A 23,603-nucleotide genomic window follows, 5' to 3' on the forward strand; every position below is an offset into this window, starting at 1 on the left:
TTGTATTTAATCTCCTGTACACCCAGACCGGAGGTTTTCCTAAGAGTAAGGAAATGCTGCTTAAAGCAGCTTATAGGCTAGAGCAGAAAGTGGCACTGAACCAGGGTTGCTTTTATCCTGGATGCTTCAGACAATTCTGCTGCTGTCTGGAGATGCTTTTCCTGCAGCAACTCAATGTAGGAAGCCTACCAGCTCTGACTGAGCACTTACTTACAAAGCAGGTACTTAAACATTAAGGCAACACTGTGACAGCAGCTGAGTTGCCATGCAGAGAAGTTTAACTAGAACTCCTTTCCTATATACCCAGAGTAAATGATCACTGGAGCTTCTGACAAGTGACTGCTTCATAAAACTCACTCCGCTTTATTAGAAAAGTTACAGTAGAAATGTAAAAAACCAAAGTTACTACAAAAATCTATGTACAAGTTCTGCAGGACTGCAGAGCACCTCCCTCTGAGGCTGCTAGGGCTGAGCAAGCCCCACAGCAGAGGTTTTCAAATGGTAAACAAGTTTTTAGTGTTAGAGGCCAGGGTGGAAGGTATCTCCCAGTGTTGAAGCTGCTGAGGGGGCAGGAGGAAAGGTGACCAGTTAGTGTTGTCCAGACTGGCAGCAACATGGGGAATGCAGGCTGGTGCTTAGTTCCCTTATGAAAAGTCATGTCTTTTTCTTCCCCAGGCCTCTGAAAGGTAACAGGTTTGTAGCCAGGCTGGCTTGTGGGGCAGGAAGGCTCTTAAGCTCCCATCAGCAGTACCTGCTCCTCCCTGCCCTGTGCCAGGAAGTGTGAAGCCTGTGTCTAGAGCGGGTTTTTCCTCACGTCGATCATTGCGGGGTGGTAAGGCACTGGGGTCGCGTGCAGGCTGGCTCTGCGCAGCTCCCAGCGGGGCTTGGAGGCAGGAGCGAGGCTCCGGGGTGGGTGCACCTCGGGGGGCTGCCCTGCCAGCCCTGCCCTCGGCAAGTGCTCAGCGGCGTCCCTCTGCCGGAGGTCGCCGGGGCTGTCGTTGGGCAGGGAGGAACGCCTCCACGTCGATGGCAAAGGGGCGTGCACCAGGTCCCTGCTCTCGTCCCTGACCCGAGGGCTTTCTTCAGCGACCGAGGGCTGTTCCCCCAGGGTGGATTCCTCGCAGGTCCCAAGCGCAGGGGGAGCTCTGTCCCCAGCCCCGTGAATGCTTCTCTCCATCGCTGCTGGGAAAGGTTGGGGGTACAATGAGTTGAATACCAGGATCTCTACTTTTCTCATCAAAATCAGTGCCTGTAGAGCACTTACTCCAGGCCAGCAATGACCTGCAGCCGCACTCCTGACTTCTGCTCCAAGCTCTTGCTGCCAAGGAAAGGAATTTAAACTCCCTTCCTTTTAACCTGGCAGGAACAGCAAAAGCCCCAGCCTGGGTTTCCTCTCACCTTTGGTCTGTCCAGGATGGAGGTTCATGTTACTCAGCCTCTGGTTCAGCTCCTGGTTTGCCCACATGTAACGGCTCAGCTCCTTTTCCAGCACCTGAATCCTTGCCTCATACTGCAGCTTGCTGCTGGCCAGCCCCTCATCCATGTGCTCTACAAGAAAAAACAAGGCCATTTCAGGCTGCAAGCCCGGTGAAAGGTGAAAGCAGCGCCACTGCTGCCCGTCTGAGGAGCTGGGTGGTTACCGCGGCTCTGCTGGAGCAGTAACTGCATGTTCTGCTCGTGCTCCTTCTGCTGCAGGGTGAGCTGACGGTCCATCTCCAGGCGCTGGCGCTCCACCGCTGCCTCCAGCCAGTATACCAGCTGCTGCTGCTCCTCCAGCTGCATCTCCAGCTCTGAGAAGGCAATGTGCTGTCTGTGCTGATCTTCTCGCAGTGTCACCACCTGGCCAGGGCCCAAAAGCAAGAAACATCTCAGCTCTTTCAGAGCCTGGAAGCTTTCCTGCACCACTGAGCCTGATACAGTTAGTTTTTTGGTACAGTGTATGAAGGTTAGTAGTTCTGGGATGTCACAGCTGCCTCGTGGAGGGAAGAGCAATGTGTGGCTGCACTGATGTGGCAGAGCCACTGCAAGAATCCATGCATTCTATGACTAGTTAAGCCCCTCTCCCAGGTGTTGGGACAGGTGGGGGTCATGGTGCTGTGGTTTTGTGGCCTGACTTTACAGGGCAAAAGTATGGTAGGAGGGAGGGAGAGAGAAAGCTTGAAACTGAAGAAACCAGGAGTTTGGTCAGATACTACAGTTCCCACCAGCACCAAGGGTAGTTGTCTCTCACCTTATCAAAGTACTTGCAGAGCAGAGCTCGGGTCTCTGAGGAGGAGAGGTAGCTGAGCTTGGCCATGAGATTCATCTCGCACTGGGACAGCAGGCTGGCCGAGGCCCGCAGGACTCGCTGCCTGCATGTGATGGACTCATTCTTGTACTCAATGGCTGCATCAAGAGCCTCTATTGCCTCATCCAGCTGGAACAAGATCCGTTCTTCCTGCCAGGGCAGAGCTGCAGTTACTAGGGAGCAAGGGCTTTGCTCTGCTTCACCCTGCCCTGACCTCCCTTGTCGCCTCAATAGTGCCGGCAAGAAGTTGGGATACACACAGTTTGGGAACATGGAGGAGCATTTGCTAGTGACCCTGTGCTCAGGCCTTTACTTCTCTTACTGCCTCATGCTCTTGCCCAGCCCAAGAAGAGGTACCTCTGGGGACAGCAGGGTGCCCTGACGCAGCTTGTTGTCGAGCTCCAACCTCTGCTTGAGCAGCTGGTCCTTCTCCTGGCGCAGGCTGTTGATCTCCTGGCGGATCTGCTGCTGGTCATGGGCACTGCTGTGACGCAGCTGCCCACTCTTCTCAGTCAGCTCCTTTTCCAGGTGCTCCAGGCGGCTGGACACACGCACTATGTCATCTGTCAGGGCCTGTGGCAGAAGATGCTCAAGGGGATCTGCTCTTAAAAGCAAGTCAGGCCCTCGGCCCCTTTTTACTCCTTCCATAGACCAAGTGACCCCACACGCACACCTAAGCCAAGGGCTATCAAACCAACTAGCTCAGAGGCACAGCACAAGCAGGCTCTTCTGTAGAGGCAGATTTCCTGCCTACTTCTCAACACTACCTCATGCTGGCCCTCAGCCAGACTCAGGATGGCACCCAGGTCTTCTAGCCTCCCACCTCTGCTGGAAATCAAGCAAGGGGCTGAGGGGCCACACTCTCGTCCTACCTGGCTGGAGCGCAGTCGTTTGCTCTCCAGGCCATTCTTCTCCTGCAGCAGGGCTTCCTTTTTGGCCACAATACCTTCCCGCTTCCTCAGCTCATCTTCTAGCTCATCCAGGGCCCGGCGCTGCTCGAGAACTTTATCCATCTCCAAGTCCAGCCATTTCTTCTGTTCCTCGATTTTCTGATGGAAGAAGAGGCAAAGGACATGTGTGTGCATGCAGACAGCAGTAGCAAAGCCCAGGACTGTTAGACTAAAGAGCAGTGGGGCTGAGATCAGCACAAATCTTGATTCCATCTCTGCTGCCCTCTATAGCCTCGACTTCGCTGGTTTTGCTCTTCCAAGAGGCAGAGCTAAGCTAAATCCCCAGCTGCCAAGGAGTCCTTGGGGGCCACACCTCCCACCACCCTTCTGCTAACAGACAAGATTGCACAGCTGCTTCACCAATGCTAGAATTTACAAGAGATCCTGGTCCTGGGGGTAAAACAAGATCTAGCTCCTTTGCTACTAGATGCAAGTGACATTATGGACTGTCCTGCTCAAAGGCAGGATGGGCTATGTCCTGTTCTCAAGCTGAGGTCCCAGCTTCCAGATCTCCCCCGGCAGCCTGCAGTCAGCTAAGCAGTCCCCTTCGAACAGCAAAGAGGAGGCAGGCTTGCTCTGCCTGTACCTGCTGCTGCTCCAGGCTGATCACGGAGCCATTGCTGCCGCTCCGCCGCTTCCTCTGGAAAGCTGCGATTTCCTCTGTTTTGATGCGCAGGATTTTCTGGTGCTGCTCGTGCTTCAGTTCCAATTCCTGCGTGGGAAAGAGCAGCCGTGAGCATCGAGGGGGTGGAAGCTGTTTGCCCTACAGCCAGGGGTGGACGGACAGGTTATGTTCTCTGCTAGCATTTTGGATACTCTTAAAAAAAAAAAAAATATCCTGTCTGTCTCCATGCTCTTCAAGATGTTCACAGACCCCATCAGAGCTCACCTGGCCTGCCCAGCACTTTGCAGAGCCCGCCCATCATCATCATCCTCGCACATACTGCAGCACCACAGCGGCTCCTGCCCGTTCCTACCTTGACTCGGTGCTGTCGCTTGTTCACCTCCGTCTCCAGCCGCCGTTTCTGCTCGCTCTCCTCCCGCAGCCGGCGCTGCAGCTGGCCCTGCTGCCGCCGCATCAGCTCGATGTTCCTCTCCAGCTCCTGCACTCGCTTCTCGCTCTGGGCCGAAAGCGACACCAGCCTCTCTGTCGCCTGCTTCTTCTTGCACAGAACCTGCCCGAGGGCGAAAGCTGGCCTTGGGCTCGGCGTCTACCCCATGCCCTTTGCAGAGATGCCCCCAACTCTGCCCCTGTCTGCTTCCCCGGGTGGGCAGAGCCCTTCCCACTCACCCGTGCCTTGCTCTGCGCAGCAGCCACACGCGTGCGGTACTCCTGCAGCTTGCGCTTCTCCCCGGGGTCCCATGGCTCTTTGCCCTCCAGCTCCTGGAGCTGCTTCTGGCTGTCGTTCAGCTCTGCCCGCACCTGCTCTGCCTCCTCCTCCAGCTCGCTGATCTTCTGGCAGTACTGCCTGTTCAGAGCCTGGGCATCCTTGCCTGCAACACACCCCCCTCCACCATCACCTCCAGGCCCCCTTCCCTTGACAGGATCCTGACGAAAGACAGACCTTTCCTTTCTCTCCAAGTACTTTTGGCTACAGAGACTGAATGCTTCCCATCCCTGAGCTACTCCAGGGATGGGAGAAACCAATGGGGAGGGTCTCAGTCAGCCAGAGGGATGGAGAAACAGGGCTCTGCTGCCTACAGGAGAAGAGACTGAGCACAAGCAATACAGGGAGGGAAGGTGAGGATCGGAGCGGAGACCAAGCATCGTGACTAGGAGGAGATTTCATGGGGAATGGGTGCCTATTCCCACCAGCAGCTCTGCACCTGTCTTAATGAGCTCTGTGATCAGCTCCTCCTTCATGCGGATGTTGATCGCCAGCTCTCGGATCTTCTGCTGTGCTTGCACCAGCCTCCACTCAGAGTCCTTCCCTAGCAGGCGCTGCCGGGGACCGACCAGTGGCTCCTGCCTCCTGCAGACCTCTGCAACACAGATTCTGGGGGTAAGGAAGGTCCTGTCCTAGCAGCTGGGTGACAGAAGGTCAATCAGATTGCAGATCTGTAGCCAAGAATTGGCACAGCACTGCCCCGAGTCAGCCACAGCTTCCCCCAAAACACACAGCTCTTGCCAGACCCCAGCAGTTCAAGTTTCTCCTTAAGAAAAGCAGCTAGACTATCATCTGCTCCATTTTTGTTCTCTGGGCTTATCCAGGTGGGACACGCTGCCTGCCTGTCAACAGCACCCATGCAGTACCACCAGCCTGAAGAAGGCTGTCCCAACAACCTATGGTTGTCACTTGCCTTTTGACGGCTCCAGCTGTTCCTCCTGCATTGAGTGCACGTTGCCTCGGCTCAGCTCCTCGCTCAACTTGCAAATCTCTTTCTTGGTCCAGCTTTGGAGCCCATTTCTAGAAGGAGCAGCAAATTAATCAGCTTGCTCTGGGCACTTCCAGAGCTGTTCCAGTAAGAGCCCTTATGATCCACAGGCTTCAGAAGGAGATAGAAACAGTAGCTGTGGTCAGGAAAGATGGTCACTAGCTCCCCAGCGAGCAGGCAGCTGTCTCAGCAGAATCACTGACCCCAGAAGCAGCATTTGCTTCTACATCCTACATGAGAGCTAAGCTGCAGAGGGACAGCCACGTCACACAGCTACCGAGGCACTGCACGGTGCTGGGACAGCCTCAACTCACCGGCGCTGGGACAGGGAACGTTTCTGTTCCCACTCCTCCTCCTCCTCTCCTGAGGACAGCTCTGATGGCTTCTCCAAGTCCTGGCTCAGCTCCCTCCTCAGCACCGCATCTCTGACCTCTGGATTGCCACTCAGGCACTGAGTGTGGTTCAGGTGCCAGCCTGCCACGTCCTCCTCCTGGAAGGAGGGGCAGAGAATCAGAAAGAAAGGAAACACGCTGTGTGAGAGACGGTGTCAGAAAAAGCAGGTCTCAGCTGGCATCACTGCTAGATACAAAGAAAAGCAACAAAATGGAGTTGAGCATATTTTCAGGAGAGCTGGGGTGTTGCTAGACCCAGCTGCCTGCCTCCTGCCAAGCAAATCTGGGACCTGCCTGCAACATCAAAGTAAAAGCCTCAGTTTTGAAGCTGGGCTGGTTTTGGTGGAGCTGTGCCACACACAGACCGGCTTTCCACACCCAACAGGACTAAGCATGGCAATCTGCTGCAGAAGAGGGATGGAGGGAGAAGACCTAGCTCTGCCTTCAGGGATAGATAACCCAACCCTGGCCTCGGGCGTGAGGAGAAACTCTGGATGTGAGCACTGAGCGCAGTCCTCTGGACTATGCCTCTGACAAGGTTCACATTCAGCAGTGAGAAAAAAGCAGTTCCTAGAGTGGAGAGCACCCAGGTGAAAAGGCAGCAGTTCCTCAACGGCACAGACTTGTGTCCTCACCTTCCTGCAAAGGGCTCTTCCACTCTGCTCGGCGGGAAGGGGCCCCGAGGGAGCCCTGCTGAGCCCATGGGCTGGGGCAGCATCCAGCGGGGCTGTGTGAGGTCTCTGGCCAGCAGTCACCAGGTGAAGGTCTTCCAGCAGTCCTGGCACACACAGGTTTGGCATTGCCATCTCCAAGCGCACATGCAGCTCTGAGATCTTATCCTGCTGCTCCTGCAGTTTGTCACTCTAGGAAGCAAGGAGAAAAATGTGGTTATGTCCATGTGGATCCCAGACCTGCTGCAGAGGAACCTGAAGCTGGGCTGTGCTCTCCTAGGAAGGAAGGGGAGGAGTGGGGCAGGTTCCTATAAAGAGGGCAGAGCCCAGAAATACCTGCAGCTTATACTGCTCCATGGCATCCTCCAGGGCAGCCAGGAAATCACGGTTCTCTTCCTCCAGGCGCTCCACTTGCCTCTGCAGTTTGGCCACCTGCTCGTCTTTGATGGACTCACATCCCTTCTGGGTGTTCACCTGCCCCCCAAAATAGATGAGAGGCAGCATCAGCACCCACCTTCGTCCTTCCCTTCCCACACTGGTCTCTGCAAAGGCAGAGCAGCTCCGCAGACCCAGATTTTTCCTGTGAAATGTATCTCTCAGCTGCCGCTGAATCCAGCTTCTCCCTGCCTGCTGGGAGGACCATGTCTTTCTGCCTCCATGTGGCCTCTTGGCCGGGTTGCTTCTCCTCTCCCTCTCCTGACCCTTCCACTGTGCTGCGCTGAGGCAGCTGCATTCCGTGCCCACCGCATGAACCCCACCTCGGAGCTAAACCAGCCCAACTGTTACCTGGGCTTTTGCCAGCTTTGACCCTTGCGCCTCGGGGCTCTGCTCTTCCATGGAGGTGCTCTCAATGCCGCTATCCAGCCCGGCCGAGGTCAGCTCGCTCCTCTCGCTCTCCACTGCACACAACCACTCCTTCACCCGCAGGATCTGCTCCACTGTCAGGTTACTGTCCTCCTGCAGCTCCATCAGCAGCCGGTACGCGGCATCGGTGCAGGTCCGGTAATGGGCGCACTCCGCCAGCAGCCGAGCCGTGGGGTCCGGCGCGCAGCGTTTGGCGGTGGCTGAGCGGTTGATGATACGGGTCTCGGAGCGGTGCCGCTGTTCCAGCGCCTTCTGCAGGTTCTTGATCTGCAGGTGAAGCTCTTCAACGTGCTCCGTCTCCTTGCGGCAGTTCACCACAGCTTTGTTCTGGATGTTTTGAGCCCGGCTGGCGTAGTTCAGCGTATTGAGGCTCTCGTCGAAGTCAGAGGAGGATGGGCTGACACAGGCTATCATCACGGTCTGGGCATTCCCTCCCAGAGAGTCTTTCAGGATCCTGAGGAAAAGCACAGCAATTAAAATAGCTGAAATTCAAAATAATACAAGATCCAGGCGGTTTCCAACCCTTTTCAGAGGTTAAGCCCAAGGAAAACAATATTCTCACTCTGTGCCCAGTTTGGCACTAGCGAAGTGGGCAGAATCACTAAGCAGGGGAATAACAGTTCACACCATGGCGAGCTTCCACCTGAATGATTCCCAGTGCTCCTTGGCTCTGCAATGACTGCGAGGTGCATGCGGCATGGGAACCTGCTGAGACTGCGCAGGCTACCTGCTCGAGCTAAAAACTAACTGCAGACCATCAAACAAGCCTACTGGAAGTGGGTTTTATTCACTGCCAGGCAGGAAGGGGCAGGATAATCCATGCTGACACCCCAACTCAGCTTTGGCAGCATGACTTAAGCAAGGCTTGTCTTCAGCAGCACTGTGACAAGCTAGTCCATCATTTCTACCCTGGCCTCGTTGCTCCTCAAACTTCCCTACGTGAAAACCCCCGCAGAGGGCAGACCTGTTAAACCGCCATGAGGCACAGTGGGTCACCTGGCCCTATCCCATCAAGCAGGCAGTCTGAGAGCCCTGGTGTGAGAGCAGAAGGGACAAGTGGCCCTGCAAGCTCCTCTTGGCCAGCCTGGGGACTCTGCCACCCCCCTGGCAGGCTGGGCATGGGAAAGGCAGGGAGAAGCATCACCTCCCTCCTGCTGGGATAAGAGCCCGTGAGAGGTGCAGAGTGTGGTGGTCCTGGCCCCAACTGTACCTGGTGATTTTGGAGTCCCTGTAGGGGATGTGGCTGCTCTTCCTCCGAGGGTCTCCCAAGGCACTGATGACGTTACCCAAGGCCAGGAGGCCACTGTTGATCTGGATACTTTCCTTCAACCTCTCGCCCGTGTTTCCTGTCTTCACAATTCGCTCTGAGCCCGCCAGGTCCACAAAGTGAAACTTGGAAACCAGGACTTGGCCCGAGGCGGGGACGGATGGGGGCTGGTGGTGCAGGGGGAAGCGGCCGGCCCCGCGCCGCTGTTCCATGGTCACCGTGAAGATGGTGTGCGAGCGGCTCGACTGCCTGTTGACGTGGGTAGCTCCCGTGTGCTTGGCTGTGTTCCCCATCTCCAGCAGGCTCAGCACCTCATCCAGCCCTTCCACTTCTGACTCCTTCACGCCGCAGAGCACTGCAACGGCAACCGGAGCTGTGGCCGGGAGGGACGGGCTGCCCGAGGACGCAGCTCCTCTGCACAGCCTGGCGCCATCGCCCTGCCCGTGCCGTGCCACACGCAGACCGGCTTTCCACACCCAACAGGACTAAGCACGGCAATCTGCTGCAGAAGAGGGATGGAGGGAGAAGACCTAGCTCTGCCTTCAGGGACAGATAACCCAACCCTGGCCTCGGGCGTGGGGAGAAAAGGGAGCCTGTGCGCAGCCACACATACCGATGTTCCCCTTGTCGTCCTCCCGGATCTGGATGTCCTTGCTGGCTGTATCCACCTGCAGCAAGTCCCGGAACTCCTCCTTGTACACCTCCAGGTAGGACACTCGGACTGTGTAGTCAATCAGGTCATTCTCATCGATGAGCCTGAAGGTCTCGGCCATGGCTCGCGGGATGATGCCCTGCTCATCTTCATTGATGGAAGCTGGCAGAGAGATGCACACCGTCACGGGGAGCCCATGTGGGCCAGGAGCCTGCCCGCAGCTGGAAAGGAGCAGCCTCACAACCCTCCCACAGCTCAGCCCTCGCAGCCCTGATTAAACATCCCTCTGAGTGTTTTTAAGCCATAGGACCTTGGGGCAAATCCTATCCCACTGCTGTGCTGGATTCGAGCAACGCTGCTCGTTTCCAGTCCTTCCTCAAAGAAGGAAAAGGCACGGTAGCGTTTCAGCAGGTACCAAACACCACACCTGCAGCTACAGCGTGCTGTCCTTTGAAGCCAGCACGACTCCACAACCTTTCCCAGCTACAAGCAGGTTTTTGGGGTTTTTTTGGTGCTTGCAGCCCACTTGTATCTGCTGTCTGAATTTTAAATGGTTTTGCTTTTGTCTCCAACAGCCGTGTAAAAGGGCAATACCCAAATCTGATGCAACGATAGCCTGGGAAACAGAAAATAGAGGTAGATTGAAAGTATGGAAACAATTTAATGCTTAAAAACTATGCAATTAAGTAAAGCTAGCTGAAACATTTACAGTACATCCTCTGTAAGATACCATAATACCATTAAACCGGCACTTACAGGAGGGAAAGTTTTCCTCTTTCGCCTCTCCTTCACATAAACAAACTAACAGGATTAACCCCAGCAAACCTCCTTCTCCTTAGGGCTTATTTCAGGACAGAGGTAATGGCTTCAAGCCAGCTGAAGGCAGCGGTGCCCTAGGAAGATCAGCACCACCTCCAGACCAGACGTGGTCCTCTCGCTTGCCCTGCAGCGGTACGGGAGAAATCCTGCACGCCGGGACCTCAAAGAAGCCTTAAAACCACCACGGCAGGGTGGTTACAGCAGCGCGGGCGGTGGGGAGGGAAGGCTGCTGGGGTGGGCAGGATGGGGATGGGTCGGTGGGGCTGGGCTGCGGGGGGCTGGCAGGGTCACTTGGGAGGGGCAGGGTGGAAGAACTGGTGGGGACGGCGACGCTGGAAGTGACCGAGATGGTGATGTTGGCGGGTGCGGGTGCAGAGAGCGAAGCTGGGTAGGGACGGCAGCACGGGCGAGGTCGGAGCGTTGCGGGGGGACGGCGGCGCCGGTGGCTCGGGAGGGAGGGAGGCTGGTGGGAGAGCGGAGGGTGGCGGAGGTGCCGGTGGGACGGCGGGACTCACCGACGCTGGCCTCCCCGATGGTGTAGGTCTTGCCGGAGCCGGTCTGCCCGTAGGCGAAGACGGTGGCGTTGAAGCCGCGGAAGAAGGCCCGCAGCAGCGGCTGGACGCAGGCCCGGTAGACGGCCGCCTGCCCCGCCGCCTCGGGCAGCACGGCGGCGAAACGGAAGCGGCGGCGGCGGCCCAGCGCCACCTCACCGGTGGCGGCGTCGCCCCGCAGGCAGGGCCGGTGCCCCCGCAGCGCCTCCCGGGGCAGCAGCGGCCGCACCCGCACCGCCACCCGCACCGCCGCCCCCTCCGCCGCCATGGCGGGGCCGCCCGGGGGAGCGGGATGGGCCCGGCCCGGCCCGGCCCGGCGCGCCGCGATGGCGTCAGGCGGCCCCGCCCGGCGCCGCGCAGGGGGAGCGGCCAGCGCGGCCCCGCCGCCGCCGGGCTCGGATGGGGGAGCGGCGGGCCGGGGCTCACCGGGCCCGGGGCGAGAAGGCGGCGGCCCGGGAGGGAGCGGCGGGGGCGCTGCGGAGGCTGGGCGGCGGAGGGGGGCGAGGGGCGGGGAGGTCCGGGGACGCCCCGGCGCTTGTGGGATGCTCCAGCACGGGTGGGATCTTCCAACACTTGCGAAACAGCGCTCCGTCGGTCCAGAGGTGCTCCGTCACTCGTGAGACAACGCTCCCATCGTTCATGAGATGCTCCATCACTTGTGAGATGCTCCGTCGCTTGTGATATGCTGCACCACTTGTGGAACAGCTCTCTGCCACTCGTGAGATGCTCTGCTGCTCGTCAGACAATGCTCCGTCACTTGTGAGACACTCCCTCGCTCACAAGAGACTCCGTCTCTCATGAGATACTCCATCACTTGTGAGATGCTCCACCACTTGTGAGATGCTCCGCTACTTGTGAAACAGCACTTGTGGAACAGCTCTCTGCCACTCGTGAGATGCTCTGCTGCTTGTCAGACAGCTCCATCACTTGTGAGACACTCCCTCGCTCACAAGGGACTCCATCTCTCATGAGATGCCTCGTCACTTGTGAGACAACGCTCCGTCACTCGTGAGATACTCCATCACTCGTCAGACAACGCTCCGTCACTTGTGAAATGCTCCATCACTTGTGAAATGCTGCACCGCTTGTGAGACGCTCCACCGCTTGTGAAACAGCACTTGTGAAACAGCACTCTGCCACTCGTGAGATGCTCCATCACTCATCAGACAATGTTCTATCACTTGTGATACACTGTGCAACTTGTGAGACAACACTCCCATCACTCACGCAATGCTCCACCACTTGTGGTATGCTCCACCACGTGTGAGACACTCCACCGCTCCTCGCAGGCATTCCCACGATCGCCACGGGGAAGGGACAAGGGACGACGTGACCTTGCCAAGGGACAATACGCTTGAGGTGCAGGCCTGGGCAGCCTCCTGGGATGCAGTTTGCAGAGCAGCTGGTGCAGACAGCCGGTGCTTCCTGGCCGCCTGCCGCGCTGGGGGCTGGCAGGGCCAGCTCCGGGCTCTGATTTACGTTCTGGATAATCTGAGGAAGAACACAGTGTTTCATCTGGCCGCCTGCAGCTCCCGCTGCACCGCCCCTGCGGCTGCGGGGAGGGGTATGGCCCTCGCTGGTCCCCTGGGTGCTGTGGGAAGTGCTGGCTCCTCAGCTGCGCGGAGAGGAGTTGCACACGCCGTTGGGACAGCCGGCAAGGCGCGGCCGCGCCCGGCATGGGGCTCCGGCTCCCGCTGCGCCGGAGTGCCAGCTTCACCCCCGACCACCCGGCCATCATGGAGATGCCTGGCCCCACCGCCCTGAAGGTGGAAGCAAATGTCCTTGTCATGGGAGCGGACAACGTGGGGAAATCAGGTAAGAACCGACCGTCAGCTGGGAGCAGGGGATTCCCAGGCAGGTTCCCAGGTTCCCAGTTTCCCCTTCCCCAAAAAAAGGCTGAGAACTGCAGCAGCATTTGAAGGACAAGCTGCGGAGAGCAGCCTCGTGGAGCAAGCTGGTGAGATGGGGCTGAGCTTTCGGGTGCAGCCGTGATTCGAGGCGGGAAAGCTGAGCACAACCTTGTAGGCAGCGGGTGAGCGACAGGGGAAGGTGTTTTCTGCTGAGCTGCAGTTTGCTGGTGCTGTGGTTCACACTGTGACTCTGCTCACCTCAAAGAGCTGCTGATGGCTGGGAGGAAACCAGAGGTCGGTCCTGCTAGTGGGAGTTGACAGGGGGATGGTGGCTGAGTCTGCTCTGGATTAAAAAGGAAAATCCTTCTGGTTTAGGGTTATTCTGATGGTTCTTATCCTTCCCTCTGCAGCTCTGACTGTGCGTTTCCTGACCCGGCGCTTTATTGGGGAGTATGGAGACATGGGTGAGTGCCTGGCCCTGGCGTTAGGGACCGGGGTCAGGAGGCAAGCCTGCTTCTGCCCACGGGGTTTCATCGCTTCCCATCCTCTCCTGCCTTTCTCCAGAGCCTTTGCCTGCTCCCGGGCGGCTCAATGGTTGTATTTGTACAGTGACCCATCTCTTTGCTCCAGAACTGCTTCTCTGGGGTGCAAAAGGTCCTGAGTGACAGCGGGTGGCACCAGTGCGCCTGGACTGAACGCTGAGGCGGAGGCAGGCTGGGGCAGTCACAGCTGTGAAGGCCACCATGCTCCCTGTGGTTGTTGCTGTGAGAAGAGCTCCTGGACCTTGCCTTGTGGAGTACGGTCTCCCAGGGTGGATGTGACAGGCTTGTCCCCAGCAAGAGAAGACCTGGGTTGAGGGGACTGTCTCTTGGGTCCATGAAGATAATGATTACTTTTTTTTTTTTGGCAGAATTCATCTACAGCCACAACATGACCGTGGATGGTCGAGAGATTCTCTTCCACATCTGGGATGTCCCCAATTCCCAGGTGAGAGGGCTCTGCTCCTGTTTTCACCCCAGGGATAAAAAACCCCCTCTACTAAAAGTTTCCAATGGGGAACCACAGGCCGGGAGCTCCAGCTGAGCAAAGCTCTCACATCAGATGGTTTGTGGGCGGCCGAACACTTCTTGCCTGCAGAGCACAGGCAGCAGCGTTGCTGGCAGGGTAGCAGTAGTCCCCATAGGCCATGGTCCTCTGGCTGAGGACCTTGGAGCTGAAGCACTAATATTACCAGCCCAGACTGAGTGCAGCACTGTGCTAACGAAGTGGAAGTGCCGCTCTGAGGTCCCCATGCTGTTACACCTGCACCTGCAGTGCTTGGCAGCTGGGTGACAAGGTGAGGACAGTGCTGCTGAAGCCCAAATTGTGTCCCCTTCGTGAGATCTGCCAGGTGCTGCTCTGCCTTCCTCAGAGTACTCAGAGTTCCTCCTTTTTCTCTCTACCCTTTTGCTGCTTGCTAGCCATCCCTGTCCCAACGGGCTCAGGATTGCGGCACCCTGTGTTGCAGGTAGGCGTGGAGGGAGAGAGCCAGATTAAAAAAGCCCTTCCTTTTCTCTTTCCCCAGGAGCAGGCAGAGGAGGGCTCCTCGGAGGAGAAGCGAATCCAGTGGGCAGACAGCTTTGTCCTGGTCTACAGCATCTGTGACCGTGCCAGCTTCAACATCCTGCCTCTCAAAATCCAGTTCATCAAGGCGGCCAAGGAGGGGCAGAGCCAGGAGAAGGTGCCCATTGTCATTGTGGGCAACAAACGGGACCTGCACCACCAACGGGTGGTGTCCAGCGAGGAGGGTCGGCTCCTGGCCCTCTCTTTAGACTGTGGTTTCTACGAGGTCTCTGCAGCCGAGGCTTATCATGGGGCCCTCATGGTCTTCCACGGACTGGCCGAGCGCATCCCTGACACCAAACTGGCACTGAAAAAAGGTACGGGGATCCGTGGCATTGTCAAGACCATGTCGGCTGTGTTTGCCCGTAAGCGAACAGACTCCCTCTGAGCTACCACGTGGGGGTTGCTTCTCTCTGTGCTGCCCAGCTGGACCATGAGATGGTGTGTGTGTTTCCGTAAGTATGACGGGTTCCTTGCTGTCCTCCTAATGTTGGGGTCTGAGTGTCCTGCCAGTACACAGCCAGTGCAGCCAAGGACTATAGTGCCTTCCTCTTGGTTCCGTGATGGGGCAGAGTCTCTACTCTTTGCTCTACCAGCATTTTAGGTGCCTCCTTCTTTCTTCTTCCATCCTCCAACACTGGAAGCCACCAGGTGATTTTGTCACAGCTCCAGGCAGCATCATCCCCAGCTCCTTTGGCAGGAGCTGCCTGGGCTGTTGGTGAGCAGGGAGGACACACCACTTCTTCATGGCGATCCAGCTCCTTGTCCCCTCACTTCTACCCTGGGGTCCTTATTCCTGTTTAACGCTCATCAGGGTCCTCTCTGGTAACCCTGGAGCACCCATGAGCTGCCAAGGTGGGGTTTTCTCTGCTCGGGAGCCACTGGGAGTTCCCATATATGCATCACTGTGTCAGAGTGTCCCAGAGCCTGCGGCACTGGCTGACCCCAGAGGACCTCAGTGAGAGTGATGCCTCCTATCCCACCTGCTTTGCTTTTGAACCCGTCCTGCTCATGGTCCTCTCTCCCACAGCCTTTCAGGGATCGCAGCCATTTCCCTCGTGCAAGCGCCCTACGGGCTGTGCCTGGGAAAAACCAGGCGTGTGGCTCATTCCCAGGATGGGGATCGCACCGTGTGCCTTCCCAAGCTGCTCCTTCTGTAAGGCTGCCTGTCCCTGGGGAGGAAAGGAGGTGGGGAAAGGGGTCTCCGGGCTCATGGATGAACCCTTCTGCTGCTGGGAGGTTTTTCCCTGCCTCTCCCCAAACCCTTCCCCTCATGTGCCTGGGAAAACAGCGTGTTGGAAGAGGGTTTGTGTGTGCGGTACTGACACTGATTTCTCTGCTATGTTCTTGTGGAAATGCAATAAATCGTCTTTGGCAGGAAGCCCCAGGCTCCTCGGGGCTGTGAATTTGTACTCGGGGCATGGGAAGAGACACGTACTGTGCTGGGCATGAGCACCCACCGTCCCTGCGGGAGGGACCTGAGGATGAGTTTCCCGTACCCCCTCCCTCAGCCCTGGGTTGGGTGTTTGGCCCCACTGTGCTCCCTCGTTTTGGTGGCTCTCTTTTGTAAAGCAGCCAAGCAGGCGGGGTGAGCGGCAGGTCGGGGAGGTTTATTATTGCAGCGGATACAGCAAGATGTTGTGGGAAGCCAGGCGGTCCTGGGGGAGAGGGGGGCTCCAGGAGCTCCACCTATTCTCACCTGTCTTCTTCCTGACCCCACCATCCATCCCACTGTCAGCTGGGAGTGACAGGGCTTTCCAACTCATGAATCCTGCTGGTCGGTGGGGACCTTGAGCTCCTCCATGGAAGAGCAATCTGTGGCCAGGGACAGGCCCTGTGAGGGCAGATGGAAGGAGGAAGGATGGGGAACCAGGCTTGCTGTGGTGATGTTTGATGCTTGGCTGTCCTCCCTGCTCTGTCTCAGTGCTGTTCTTAACTCATTTAAATCCATTCTATCTGCTCAACAGGGACCAGGGTAGCCCAGTGCCAGGCGTGGGTGGTCCCTTTTTCTCTTTTCTAGTCTCGCTGCTTTTTCCACATCTCCTTTCCTCTCTGGTCCCCTCTGGTCCCACCTCCCCCTACCTTCTCCTTCCACCAACAGGGCTTTTGTCTGCCTTTATTCCCCCATCCTGGCCCCAATGCACTCCAGAAGAAGCCATCCCATGGCATGTCAACCACTTCAAGCTCCTGTCCCGGTACAGGGGTGTGTGCGGGCGGCTGGCGGGGGCCCAGGCAAAGCGTGCTGGGGGGGCGGGGATTAAAGGGGGGCTGGCATGTGCTTGTCCTCCCTACCGGCTCAGTCCTTCTTGAAGGCAGGATTGTACAGGTTGGTGTAGTAAGCCCGGCTGTACATGGCCTCGGGGCTGAAGCGGTAGGAGCCCTCGCTCACCCGCCTGTTGTAGGGGGCGAAGGCGGATTTCCGTGGGAGAGGGCACTCGGGCTCGAAGGCAGGGCTGCGGTGGAGATTGTGCCGCAGGAAGAGGGGGTCCTCGAGCCCCAGGAAGGAGAGGGGGTGATGGCCACGGTACACCCGCCAGTCACCCCGCAGCTGGGATTTCTCCTCAGTGGAAGGGCTGTCAGGCTTGGCATCCTCTTCCTTCTGCTCCTTCTCCGGGCCAGGCTTGCTGCCCCCAGCTGCCTCCTCTTCCTTCGCCGACTGCCTGCGGAGCTGAGAAATGGGGTGAGCACCCGGCTAGGCTGTACCCACCTGCCAGCCCTGCTCTCCCTGTGCTATGCAGCCTGCCCGAAATTAGGGGCAGCTCAGGACAAGCCAGTTTTCCCCCAGAGGGGTCCCCAGCGGAGGGGAGTGGGTGGCTGCAGCCCCTGGGCACTCAGGGTGGAGAGATGGTTCCAGGGGAGCAGCAGGGTGGGAGAAAGGAGAGGGGACATGGACTCAGCTTGAACTTTCACCTTCCCAGGACTTTGTGGTCACACCCTGGCTTGGGCATGGACCGTGTGAAGGTGCCACCACTGGCCAACTTGCTGGCTCTATGGGGGGGACTCGCTGTCACAGCTTGGGGGATACTCAGGAGGAGGGTGGGACTGAGGTAGCCCGACAGCACCCCACGTCCCTGCTCTGGTGTCTCCTGGCACTGTCTGGAGCTATGGGGTGCTAATGGGAGGAGTTGGGCAAAATGGGGTTTGAGGGAGATGGACGGGACCTGCCTGAGGACAAACTCACCGGCACGTAGCTGTACAGGGTGCCCAGCAGATGCTTGGGGGCACTGACGAGGGTCCCCCCAAGAGCATCCACCGTCTCCATGGCCTTGGACAGCCTGCGGGGCGTGAAGAGGATCAACCCCTCCGCTGCGTCCCAGGCCACAGCTGGGACCTTCTTCACGCTGGAGATGCCGGAGGCGCAGGCGGTTTGCAGGTTGTGTGCCACGCTGCCCACCAGCCCGGGCTCGTCCCCTGCCTGCTGAGAGAAACCAGCTCAGCCACTTGCCCCGGCCCCGCCAGCCCCTCCGGGCAGGACAGGGGTGTCCCTGGGCTCCCCATCCCCTCTGCAGCTCAAAGCCTGAGTGCTTTCCACTCGCTGCTTTGCAAAAGCCACCGCAGCCCTTTGCACCAGGGTCGCTCCCTGTCCCCCCGCCTCCAGCTCCCCCAGCTCCCAGGCCCCCGGGGACCCTCTGCCCCAGGCTGCGCTTCCGCTGCAGGCAGAGGCGAAGGGCAGTGACCCCGACCTGCTGCTTCCCGTCCCCACGTCCCAGCAGAGCCACCGCTGGGGACTGTTCCTGGCCCTGCTGGCTCACACCACTCCTTGCTGCTGGGACCATGGGAGGGGATTTTTTGGGGGTGTTCAAGGGCTCGGTAGGGAGCTTGGTGCTGACACCCCACAGCAGCAAAGGAATCTTGAATATACAAGGCAGGCTGCCTCCAGCCCCCGGCTCTGGGGAGTCAGGGAAGGGGGCTGCTGGGGCTGCCCCCCTCCCAACCCCACCTCGCCTCCTCCAAGCTGCAGTTCAGGGTTCAGCAGGGATGGGGGCCTGGTCCCCAAGGGTATGGGGGAACATCCCCCATGCTGGCATGGTCTGTGGGCAGGAGGATGCTTCGGGGTGCCCCCAGCTTGCTGCCCCCCTTTTCTTCATACCTCCTTGGTAGGGTGGTTGTCTTTCTTCCCCGGCTTCTCCTGCTTCTGCTCTGGCACCTTGCTCTGCCGCCGGCTCAGCCAGCCAGCCGTGGTGCCCTGCCCATCACTGTGGACCTGTGGTGCCTCGGGGACGCTTGGCTTGGCCAGGCTGCCCTAGAAGAGGAGCAAAAAGCCACCACTTTGAGGCAGATGGCAGGTCCCATCCACCCCATCCCGCTTAGCCTGAGGATTTTGCGGGGGCCCTGGGGTGCGCAGGGAGCAGAGGCCTTCACTTATGCACGTGGGAAGAAATCCTGAGGGCAGCCGGGTGCTCTGGGATTTTGGCACAGGCCAGGGAAGGGGTTCCCACCACAGCGCTGGGTGGGAGAGGAGAGGCGTCTCCTCCCCATCCTCTCTTGGCCTCTGCAGGGGCTTTTTGCTTTAGGAAGGATGTTATGGCAAGGCCATAAATCAACAATATACATTGGGAGCCAGCTAAAAATAACTTGTCCCACTAACATGGTGTATAGGGTTTTGTGTGAATGTCCTGCGGGAACCGCTGGCCCCATTTCGTCTGGCTGAGCGAGGGGAAGAGCAGTGCCCACACTCTGCTCTTGGGCATACTCTAAGGATCCTGAAACATCTCATCCGAAAGCAGAATCAGCCCAAAATAGGGTATGGGGGAGCAGGAGCCTGGCAGGTGGGTTTTGGCACTCACCAGGATGGGGATCCAGGTAGCCAGCTCCTGCCCTTTGGCTTTGGCACGCTGGAGGCTTTGGGTGGTTTGCTGGTAAGCGCGGTGGGAGGCAGTGCTAACCAAGGCGCCGATCCGGCTCAGGGTGCTGGGAGCACTGGGAGCACTGGTCTGCTGCTGGGAGACCTTTGCTGCTGATGCACGTGTCTCTTTGGGCTTCTGATCTAAAGGCAGAAGAGCACAGGCAGAAGAGCGGTGGGGGTGTATGTCCTGGTGGCACAACACTCCTAGGCAGCCCTACACCAAAATCCAGGGGCTTCCTCCTGCCACGTGCACCCCACAAGCGAGGTGCCACCCCATGTACAGCCAGCCCTTGCCAGCCACCCTCAGAGGGGATTTGGGCATCAGGACTACCTGCTTCTTCGTCCTCCTCAGGCAGCAGGTACTCCATCAGCTTCTCCAGCCCTCCCAGGGCTGTGTCGACCCCCGCGGCTGCCATCTGGCTCACCGAGTTCCTCCTCGTGTACCTTGCCGTTGTTTCCACCGTGCTCTTGGTGGCCTCGTAGCCCTCTGCTGCCAGCTCCATGATCTTATCCACGGAGTTGCCAATGGTGCTTTTAGCACTTTGGAGGGGGGAGGAGATGGTGTCCTTCAGTTCAGATGCAAGCTACAGGTGGAGAGATGGAGAACAGCCCTGCTGTGTGCTTGGGATGGCATGAAATGGCTGGAGGGACCACAGGGCTCTGCAGAGGGGCCGGGGGATCCCAGACTGCTCTGCCTGTGGCTTACCTTGTCGACAGGATACTGGAGCGCAGGGATCTTCTCCTCCAGGTGGTCCAAGCCCCGGCAAGCCAGGTTGTTAGCCACAGTGACTGCCTTGGGCAAAAGCACGTGGTGAGTTGGTAAGAAAAGCTCCTGGGCTGTGCTAGGCATGTGCTAGTGCCAGCTCTGTCCCGCCAAGGGAGGCTCTGGTGGGCTCCCCCCTGGCATGTCCCCCCCCGCCCCGGTGGATGGACTCACACTGGGGCTCCAGCCTGCGCACCACGGGCTCCACACTCCACATGGCCAAAGCACCGGCACCCTGCACGCCCCGCTCGTAGACCTCACACACGGAGGCCATGAGCGGGTGGGCCTCCTTGGTGCTGATGTAGGTCCGCTGGAGGCTTTCGCAGGTCGAGCTCACCACCGGCAGCTGCAGGACCCTCTGCAGCACGTTCTCCTGCGTGTGGCAGATGGGCATCAGTTACAGCCCTTCCCTCAGGAACGCCCCATCGTCCACACCCCAGTGGCGTTTGGTGTGTGGCAGTGACCACAGAGAACCTCAGCTCACGCTGGAGGAGGAGGGCATTTCTCAAACCCTACTGAGGGTCTCCCAGCTACGTTGTGTACGACACGGCCATGGACAAGCAGGCTGCCGCTGCCGAAGGAGCAGGGACACCACAGGCAGTGTTGGAGGGGTGATGGTCCCCACTGCCTCCCAAGCCCGACTGTCCAGGTGGTCCCTCTGGCTTTCCACCCTGCTTTGCTGCTTCTTCCATCTGACCCAGCCCTTGCTCCTGTTCTTGGACCAGCAAAGACTGGTGCCTATGTGGCACCTCTGTCCTGTCTTGTCACCACTGTGACAAGTAAGGGATACGGACCTCAAAAAGGAGAAGGGGAGAGGAACAGGTCTGTCCCGGAGGGCACACCGGGCTTTGGTAGGAGCCATTGCTGTAAGAAGAGAGCACCAGAGCTCTCCGAGGCAGCAAGGCACCATGGCCCCACCCCCTGCTAGCACGGGCACCGTGGGATGCCAGTACAAACCAGCACAGCCCACACCTGTGTGTGCTGCCAGTGCCAGAGCATGGCTGGAGGTAGGTCCCTCAAAGCTGGGTGAGCAGGGTAAACCTGCAGCACCAGCCCTCTGCTCCTGCTCTCGCCCAGTGCCCACCTGGTGAGGTGAGACAATCGAGAGAGACGTTGCAGCCCTGAGGGAGGACCGAGGTGAACGTTGGCTTATCACAGCAGCCATGAGGCAAGAGCCCTCTGGGTTACACAGGACAGAGCAGAAGAAAAAGCTGAGCTTTCCCTTGATCACCAGCGGGCAAGAGGCCGCGTCCGGATTCACGTCCCACTTGTGACCACAACTGGACTGTCAATCTGCATGTTTGAGAAAAACTATATTGTTTTGTGCTATATTGTGCTAATTTTGACTTGCTGCGGAGCCAGCCCTCTCACAAATCCTGCAGTTCGGCAACCCCAGGGGCTCTAGCTGTTCAGAGCAGTGCTGCATCCACAGCAGCATGACTGCTGGGGTCCACAGTGGGGACACAGATAAAGGACAGGGTCTGCCAGCAGGTATCACTGAGGGCTCGCGTCGGCGCACGGTTAACTTTCTTGATTCTGAACTGCTGAATTTCAAGCAACCGAAAGGTTTTAACCTTTCCCTTTGATGATGCTCTGTATTATTGCAGGTAAAGATCCCTATAAAGATAACAGGGGGACATGTGGGATAGCACGAGATGTGACTTGCATTCATCCGGCAGAGTTGGTACATGCTACCCGGCGCCCTTGGCACACCCCTGCCCTCCCCTCTCTCCCTCTTCCCGCACCCACCTTGGCACTTCCATTCTGCAGAGTCTGACCCTTCTTTGCCGTCATCGCGATGCATCCACCTGCAAAGCAAAGTTGGGAGCCACAGACCCCGCTGCGAAGGCAGGGCTGAGCTCAGGCTCCCCCTACTCACTCCTGGGCTGAGACACACAACTCCCGTGGGTGCAGTGGATGTGGCATTGCCTAATGCTTGACTTTTTACCAGTTAAGCTGTAAAACCAATGACTCCTCACAGCCCTCCCTTGCTAGTGTGTCTCAACAGCCAAAGATGCAAAAAATTAGTTGAGAGGCATCTCGTTTGGAGGAGCTGCAGTAGAAGGCAGGATAAAGGGCACTGGCAGAGCTGTGAAGCAAACTCAGAGCAACCAGGGTGCTAACAGATGTGCATGAGGGCCAGGCTGAGAGCTGCAGGCTGAGAAGGGGTAAGGCGGCAGGACAGGAGCAGAGAGGAGCTGCAGGCAGGGATGCGGTGAGCTGCCCGGCTGTGGTCAGCATCCCCCTCCCACACATCTGCCCCGCAGCTCTGCCGCTTGCAATGCCAGCGCCCGTCCCTGCGCAGCCCCAGCTCGATGTGGGGAGCAAACCCGCCGCAAAACACCCGCCTCCACTGCTCCCACCTGGGTGACAGCCAAGAGCACAACTCCAGCTCCCAGCCCTGGCACAGACTCCCTTTTCTTAGCAGCAGATGAAATTCAGGAGATTTAGGGAGAGCGAGTGATCCCTGCTTTCACCCCCCGGTCCCACTGAAGCTGTCCCTGGAGCACCTGGTGGGGACAGGCTACTCACCGAGGGGCAGCCCGTCCCTGGCGAGGCAGAAGCAGAGAGTGGTGGCTGCACCGTCCCTTCACCCGGATCCTCTGAGGGTGATGCACCGTGCCCTGGCCACTACCACCACGAGGCCCCACCTCCCACTTGCGTGGGTTTGGGAGCTGGCGGATTGCGGTGGAAACTGGCCAAAGATCTCTCTGAAGCCACCGTAATTTGGAACAGATGATGGCAGAAAATCCCCTTCGTTGTCTTCCCTGCAGAGCCCAGAAGCTGCGGCACAGTTGGGGTGCACCGGGGTTTAATGCCACTCCATCAAGAGAAGATGAAAAGAAGCTGCCCTTGGACCTCACCACCCCAAAAGCACCCAGGGGGAAGACAAAGAGTCATGCAGGGTTTCCTAAGAGATTAAAACCTGCCTGTATTTCTGTAGCCCCTGTTCTGCCCTGTGGTGGACCTGGATCCTATCCTGTTGGGAAACACAACACAGACCAAGAACGTAGTTTCTTCCCAGGAGAGTTTACTAAGCACAAGGAGCAGAAGGCAGATGTGGGGGACGCAACCTCCATAAAACAATCTGGTTTGGCCAGGTCTGCAATTTCTGAAGAATTCATGGAGGGTTTTGGTGAGGAGGCTTTTAGCTGAGGGTCAGGGCAGACACTGCATTAGGAAAACTCTAGGCATTTGGAGTAGACAGGAATGGAGGAAAAAAGTCAGGTTGGAAGTGATCTCTGGAGGTCCCTTCATTCAACTCGTGCTCAAAGCAGGACTACCCTTGAAGCTAGATCAGGCTGCTCAAGGTCTTGTCCAGTCTTGAAAATGTCCAAGGATGAGATTCACATCTCTCTGGGACCTAGTTCCTGTGCTAACTGTACTCATGTTAAACTATTTTTTCCTTATGTCCAGCTGGAATTTTCTCTGTTGCAATTTGTGCTTGCTATCTCTTATCCTTGCTCTGTGCACCTCTGAGCAGCTTGTGCTCCAGCCTGCATGGGTACGGCATGCGCTCCATGACCCTAAATGTCTTGCCCTCTCAACAACCCTCTGCTGGACACCAGTCATGATCTCTCCTGTGCTGGTGAGGCCAAAGCAGGACACGGCTTCCCAAATGTGGTCTCACAAGTGCTTCATAGAGAAGAACAACTGCTCCCCTTGACCTGCCGGCAATGCTCTCACCACTGCTGCTTTTTCGTGGCCAGCCT

At 58.0% G+C, this 23,603-nt stretch overlaps 3 protein-coding genes across 7 annotated transcripts; 1 reads left to right on the forward strand and 2 right to left on the reverse strand.

Moving 5' to 3' along the window:
* Nucleotides 1-340: 340 nt before the first annotated feature.
* KIF7 (kinesin family member 7) lies at nucleotides 341-11,097 on the reverse strand. Of its 5 annotated transcripts, XM_086471380.1 has the most exons (19): nucleotides 10,794-11,097; nucleotides 9,421-9,621; nucleotides 8,751-9,162; nucleotides 7,463-7,994; nucleotides 7,013-7,150; nucleotides 6,629-6,868; nucleotides 6,340-6,353; nucleotides 5,928-6,113; nucleotides 5,539-5,645; nucleotides 5,065-5,220; nucleotides 4,529-4,731; nucleotides 4,215-4,412; nucleotides 3,824-3,949; nucleotides 3,160-3,336; nucleotides 2,645-2,860; nucleotides 2,231-2,437; nucleotides 1,641-1,839; nucleotides 1,399-1,548; nucleotides 341-1,182 (listed from the first exon to the last, which is right to left on the reverse strand). In XM_086471380.1, the coding sequence occupies exons 1-19, from the start codon at nucleotides 11,095-11,097 to the stop codon at nucleotides 794-796; spliced, it is 4,155 nt and encodes a 1,384-aa protein (XP_086327506.1). In that variant the 3' UTR covers nucleotides 341-793. The 5 variants fall into 5 exon arrangements, with proteins under 5 accessions (XP_086327506.1, XP_086327504.1, XP_086327503.1 ...); XM_086471378.1 differs by lacking the exon at nucleotides 6,340-6,353 and having other exon boundaries at nucleotides 5,928-6,129; nucleotides 6,640-6,868; XM_086471377.1 differs by lacking the exon at nucleotides 6,340-6,353 and having other exon boundaries at nucleotides 5,928-6,117; nucleotides 6,628-6,868.
* A 1,408-nt stretch (nucleotides 11,098-12,505) lies between these two features.
* Nucleotides 12,506-14,669, forward strand: LOC104352664 (ras-related and estrogen-regulated growth inhibitor-like protein A). The gene is made up of 4 exons (XM_009959050.1): nucleotides 12,506-12,644; nucleotides 13,090-13,143; nucleotides 13,590-13,666; nucleotides 14,244-14,669. The coding sequence occupies exons 1-4, from the start codon at nucleotides 12,506-12,508 to the stop codon at nucleotides 14,667-14,669; spliced, it is 696 nt and encodes a 231-aa protein (XP_009957352.1).
* Nucleotides 14,670-16,555: 1,886 nt separating this feature from the next.
* PLIN1 (perilipin 1) lies at nucleotides 16,556-21,684 on the reverse strand. The gene is made up of 8 exons (XM_009959051.2): nucleotides 21,640-21,684; nucleotides 20,065-20,263; nucleotides 19,834-19,916; nucleotides 19,459-19,711; nucleotides 19,069-19,268; nucleotides 18,372-18,524; nucleotides 17,463-17,696; nucleotides 16,556-16,949 (listed from the first exon to the last, which is right to left on the reverse strand). Exons 1-8 carry the CDS (start codon nucleotides 21,682-21,684, stop codon nucleotides 16,578-16,580), a joined length of 1,539 nt encoding a protein of 512 aa, XP_009957353.1. The 3' UTR covers nucleotides 16,556-16,577.
* Between the last annotated feature and the right edge of the window lie 1,919 nt (nucleotides 21,685-23,603).

Source organism: Leptosomus discolor, chromosome 11 (genome assembly GCF_034619465.1).
Source record: "Leptosomus discolor isolate bLepDis1 chromosome 11, bLepDis1.hap2, whole genome shotgun sequence".
In the NCBI taxonomy this organism is placed as follows: Eukaryota; Metazoa; Chordata; class Aves; order Leptosomiformes; family Leptosomidae; genus Leptosomus; species Leptosomus discolor.

What these genes read in the sequence shown, in the direction of transcription:
- KIF7 (XM_086471380.1), bottom strand. Translation starts at nt 11,097, where the DNA reads ATGGCGGCGGAGGGGGCGGCGGTGCGGGTGGCGGTGCGGGTGCGGCCG. An exon ending in CATCGGGGAGGCCAGCGTCG is followed by an intron (nt 9,622 to 10,793) that starts GTGAGTCCCGCC and finishes TCTCTCTGCCAG; the next exon opens with CTTCCATCAATGAAGATGAG. An exon ending in CTGCGCAGAGCAAGGCACGG is followed by an intron (nt 4,413 to 4,528) that starts GTGAGTGGGAAG and finishes GCCCTCGGGCAG; the next exon opens with GTTCTGTGCAAGAAGAAGCA.
- LOC104352664 (XM_009959050.1), top strand. Translation starts at nt 12,506, where the DNA reads ATGGGGCTCCGGCTCCCGCTGCGCCGGAGTGCCAGCTTCACCCCCGAC. An exon ending in GGACAACGTGGGGAAATCAG is followed by an intron (nt 12,645 to 13,089) that starts GTAAGAACCGAC and finishes TTCCCTCTGCAG; the next exon opens with CTCTGACTGTGCGTTTCCTG. An exon ending in GGGATGTCCCCAATTCCCAG is followed by an intron (nt 13,667 to 14,243) that starts GTGAGAGGGCTC and finishes CTCTTTCCCCAG; the next exon opens with GAGCAGGCAGAGGAGGGCTC.
- PLIN1 (XM_009959051.2), bottom strand. Translation starts at nt 21,684, where the DNA reads ATGACGGCAAAGAAGGGTCAGACTCTGCAGAATGGAAGTGCCAAG. An exon ending in TCCAGTATCCTGTCGACAAG is followed by an intron (nt 19,712 to 19,833) that starts GTAAGCCACAGG and finishes CTCCACCTGTAG; the next exon opens with CTTGCATCTGAACTGAAGGA. An exon ending in CCCTGTACAGCTACGTGCCG is followed by an intron (nt 16,950 to 17,462) that starts GTGAGTTTGTCC and finishes CCCATTTCTCAG; the next exon opens with CTCCGCAGGCAGTCGGCGAA.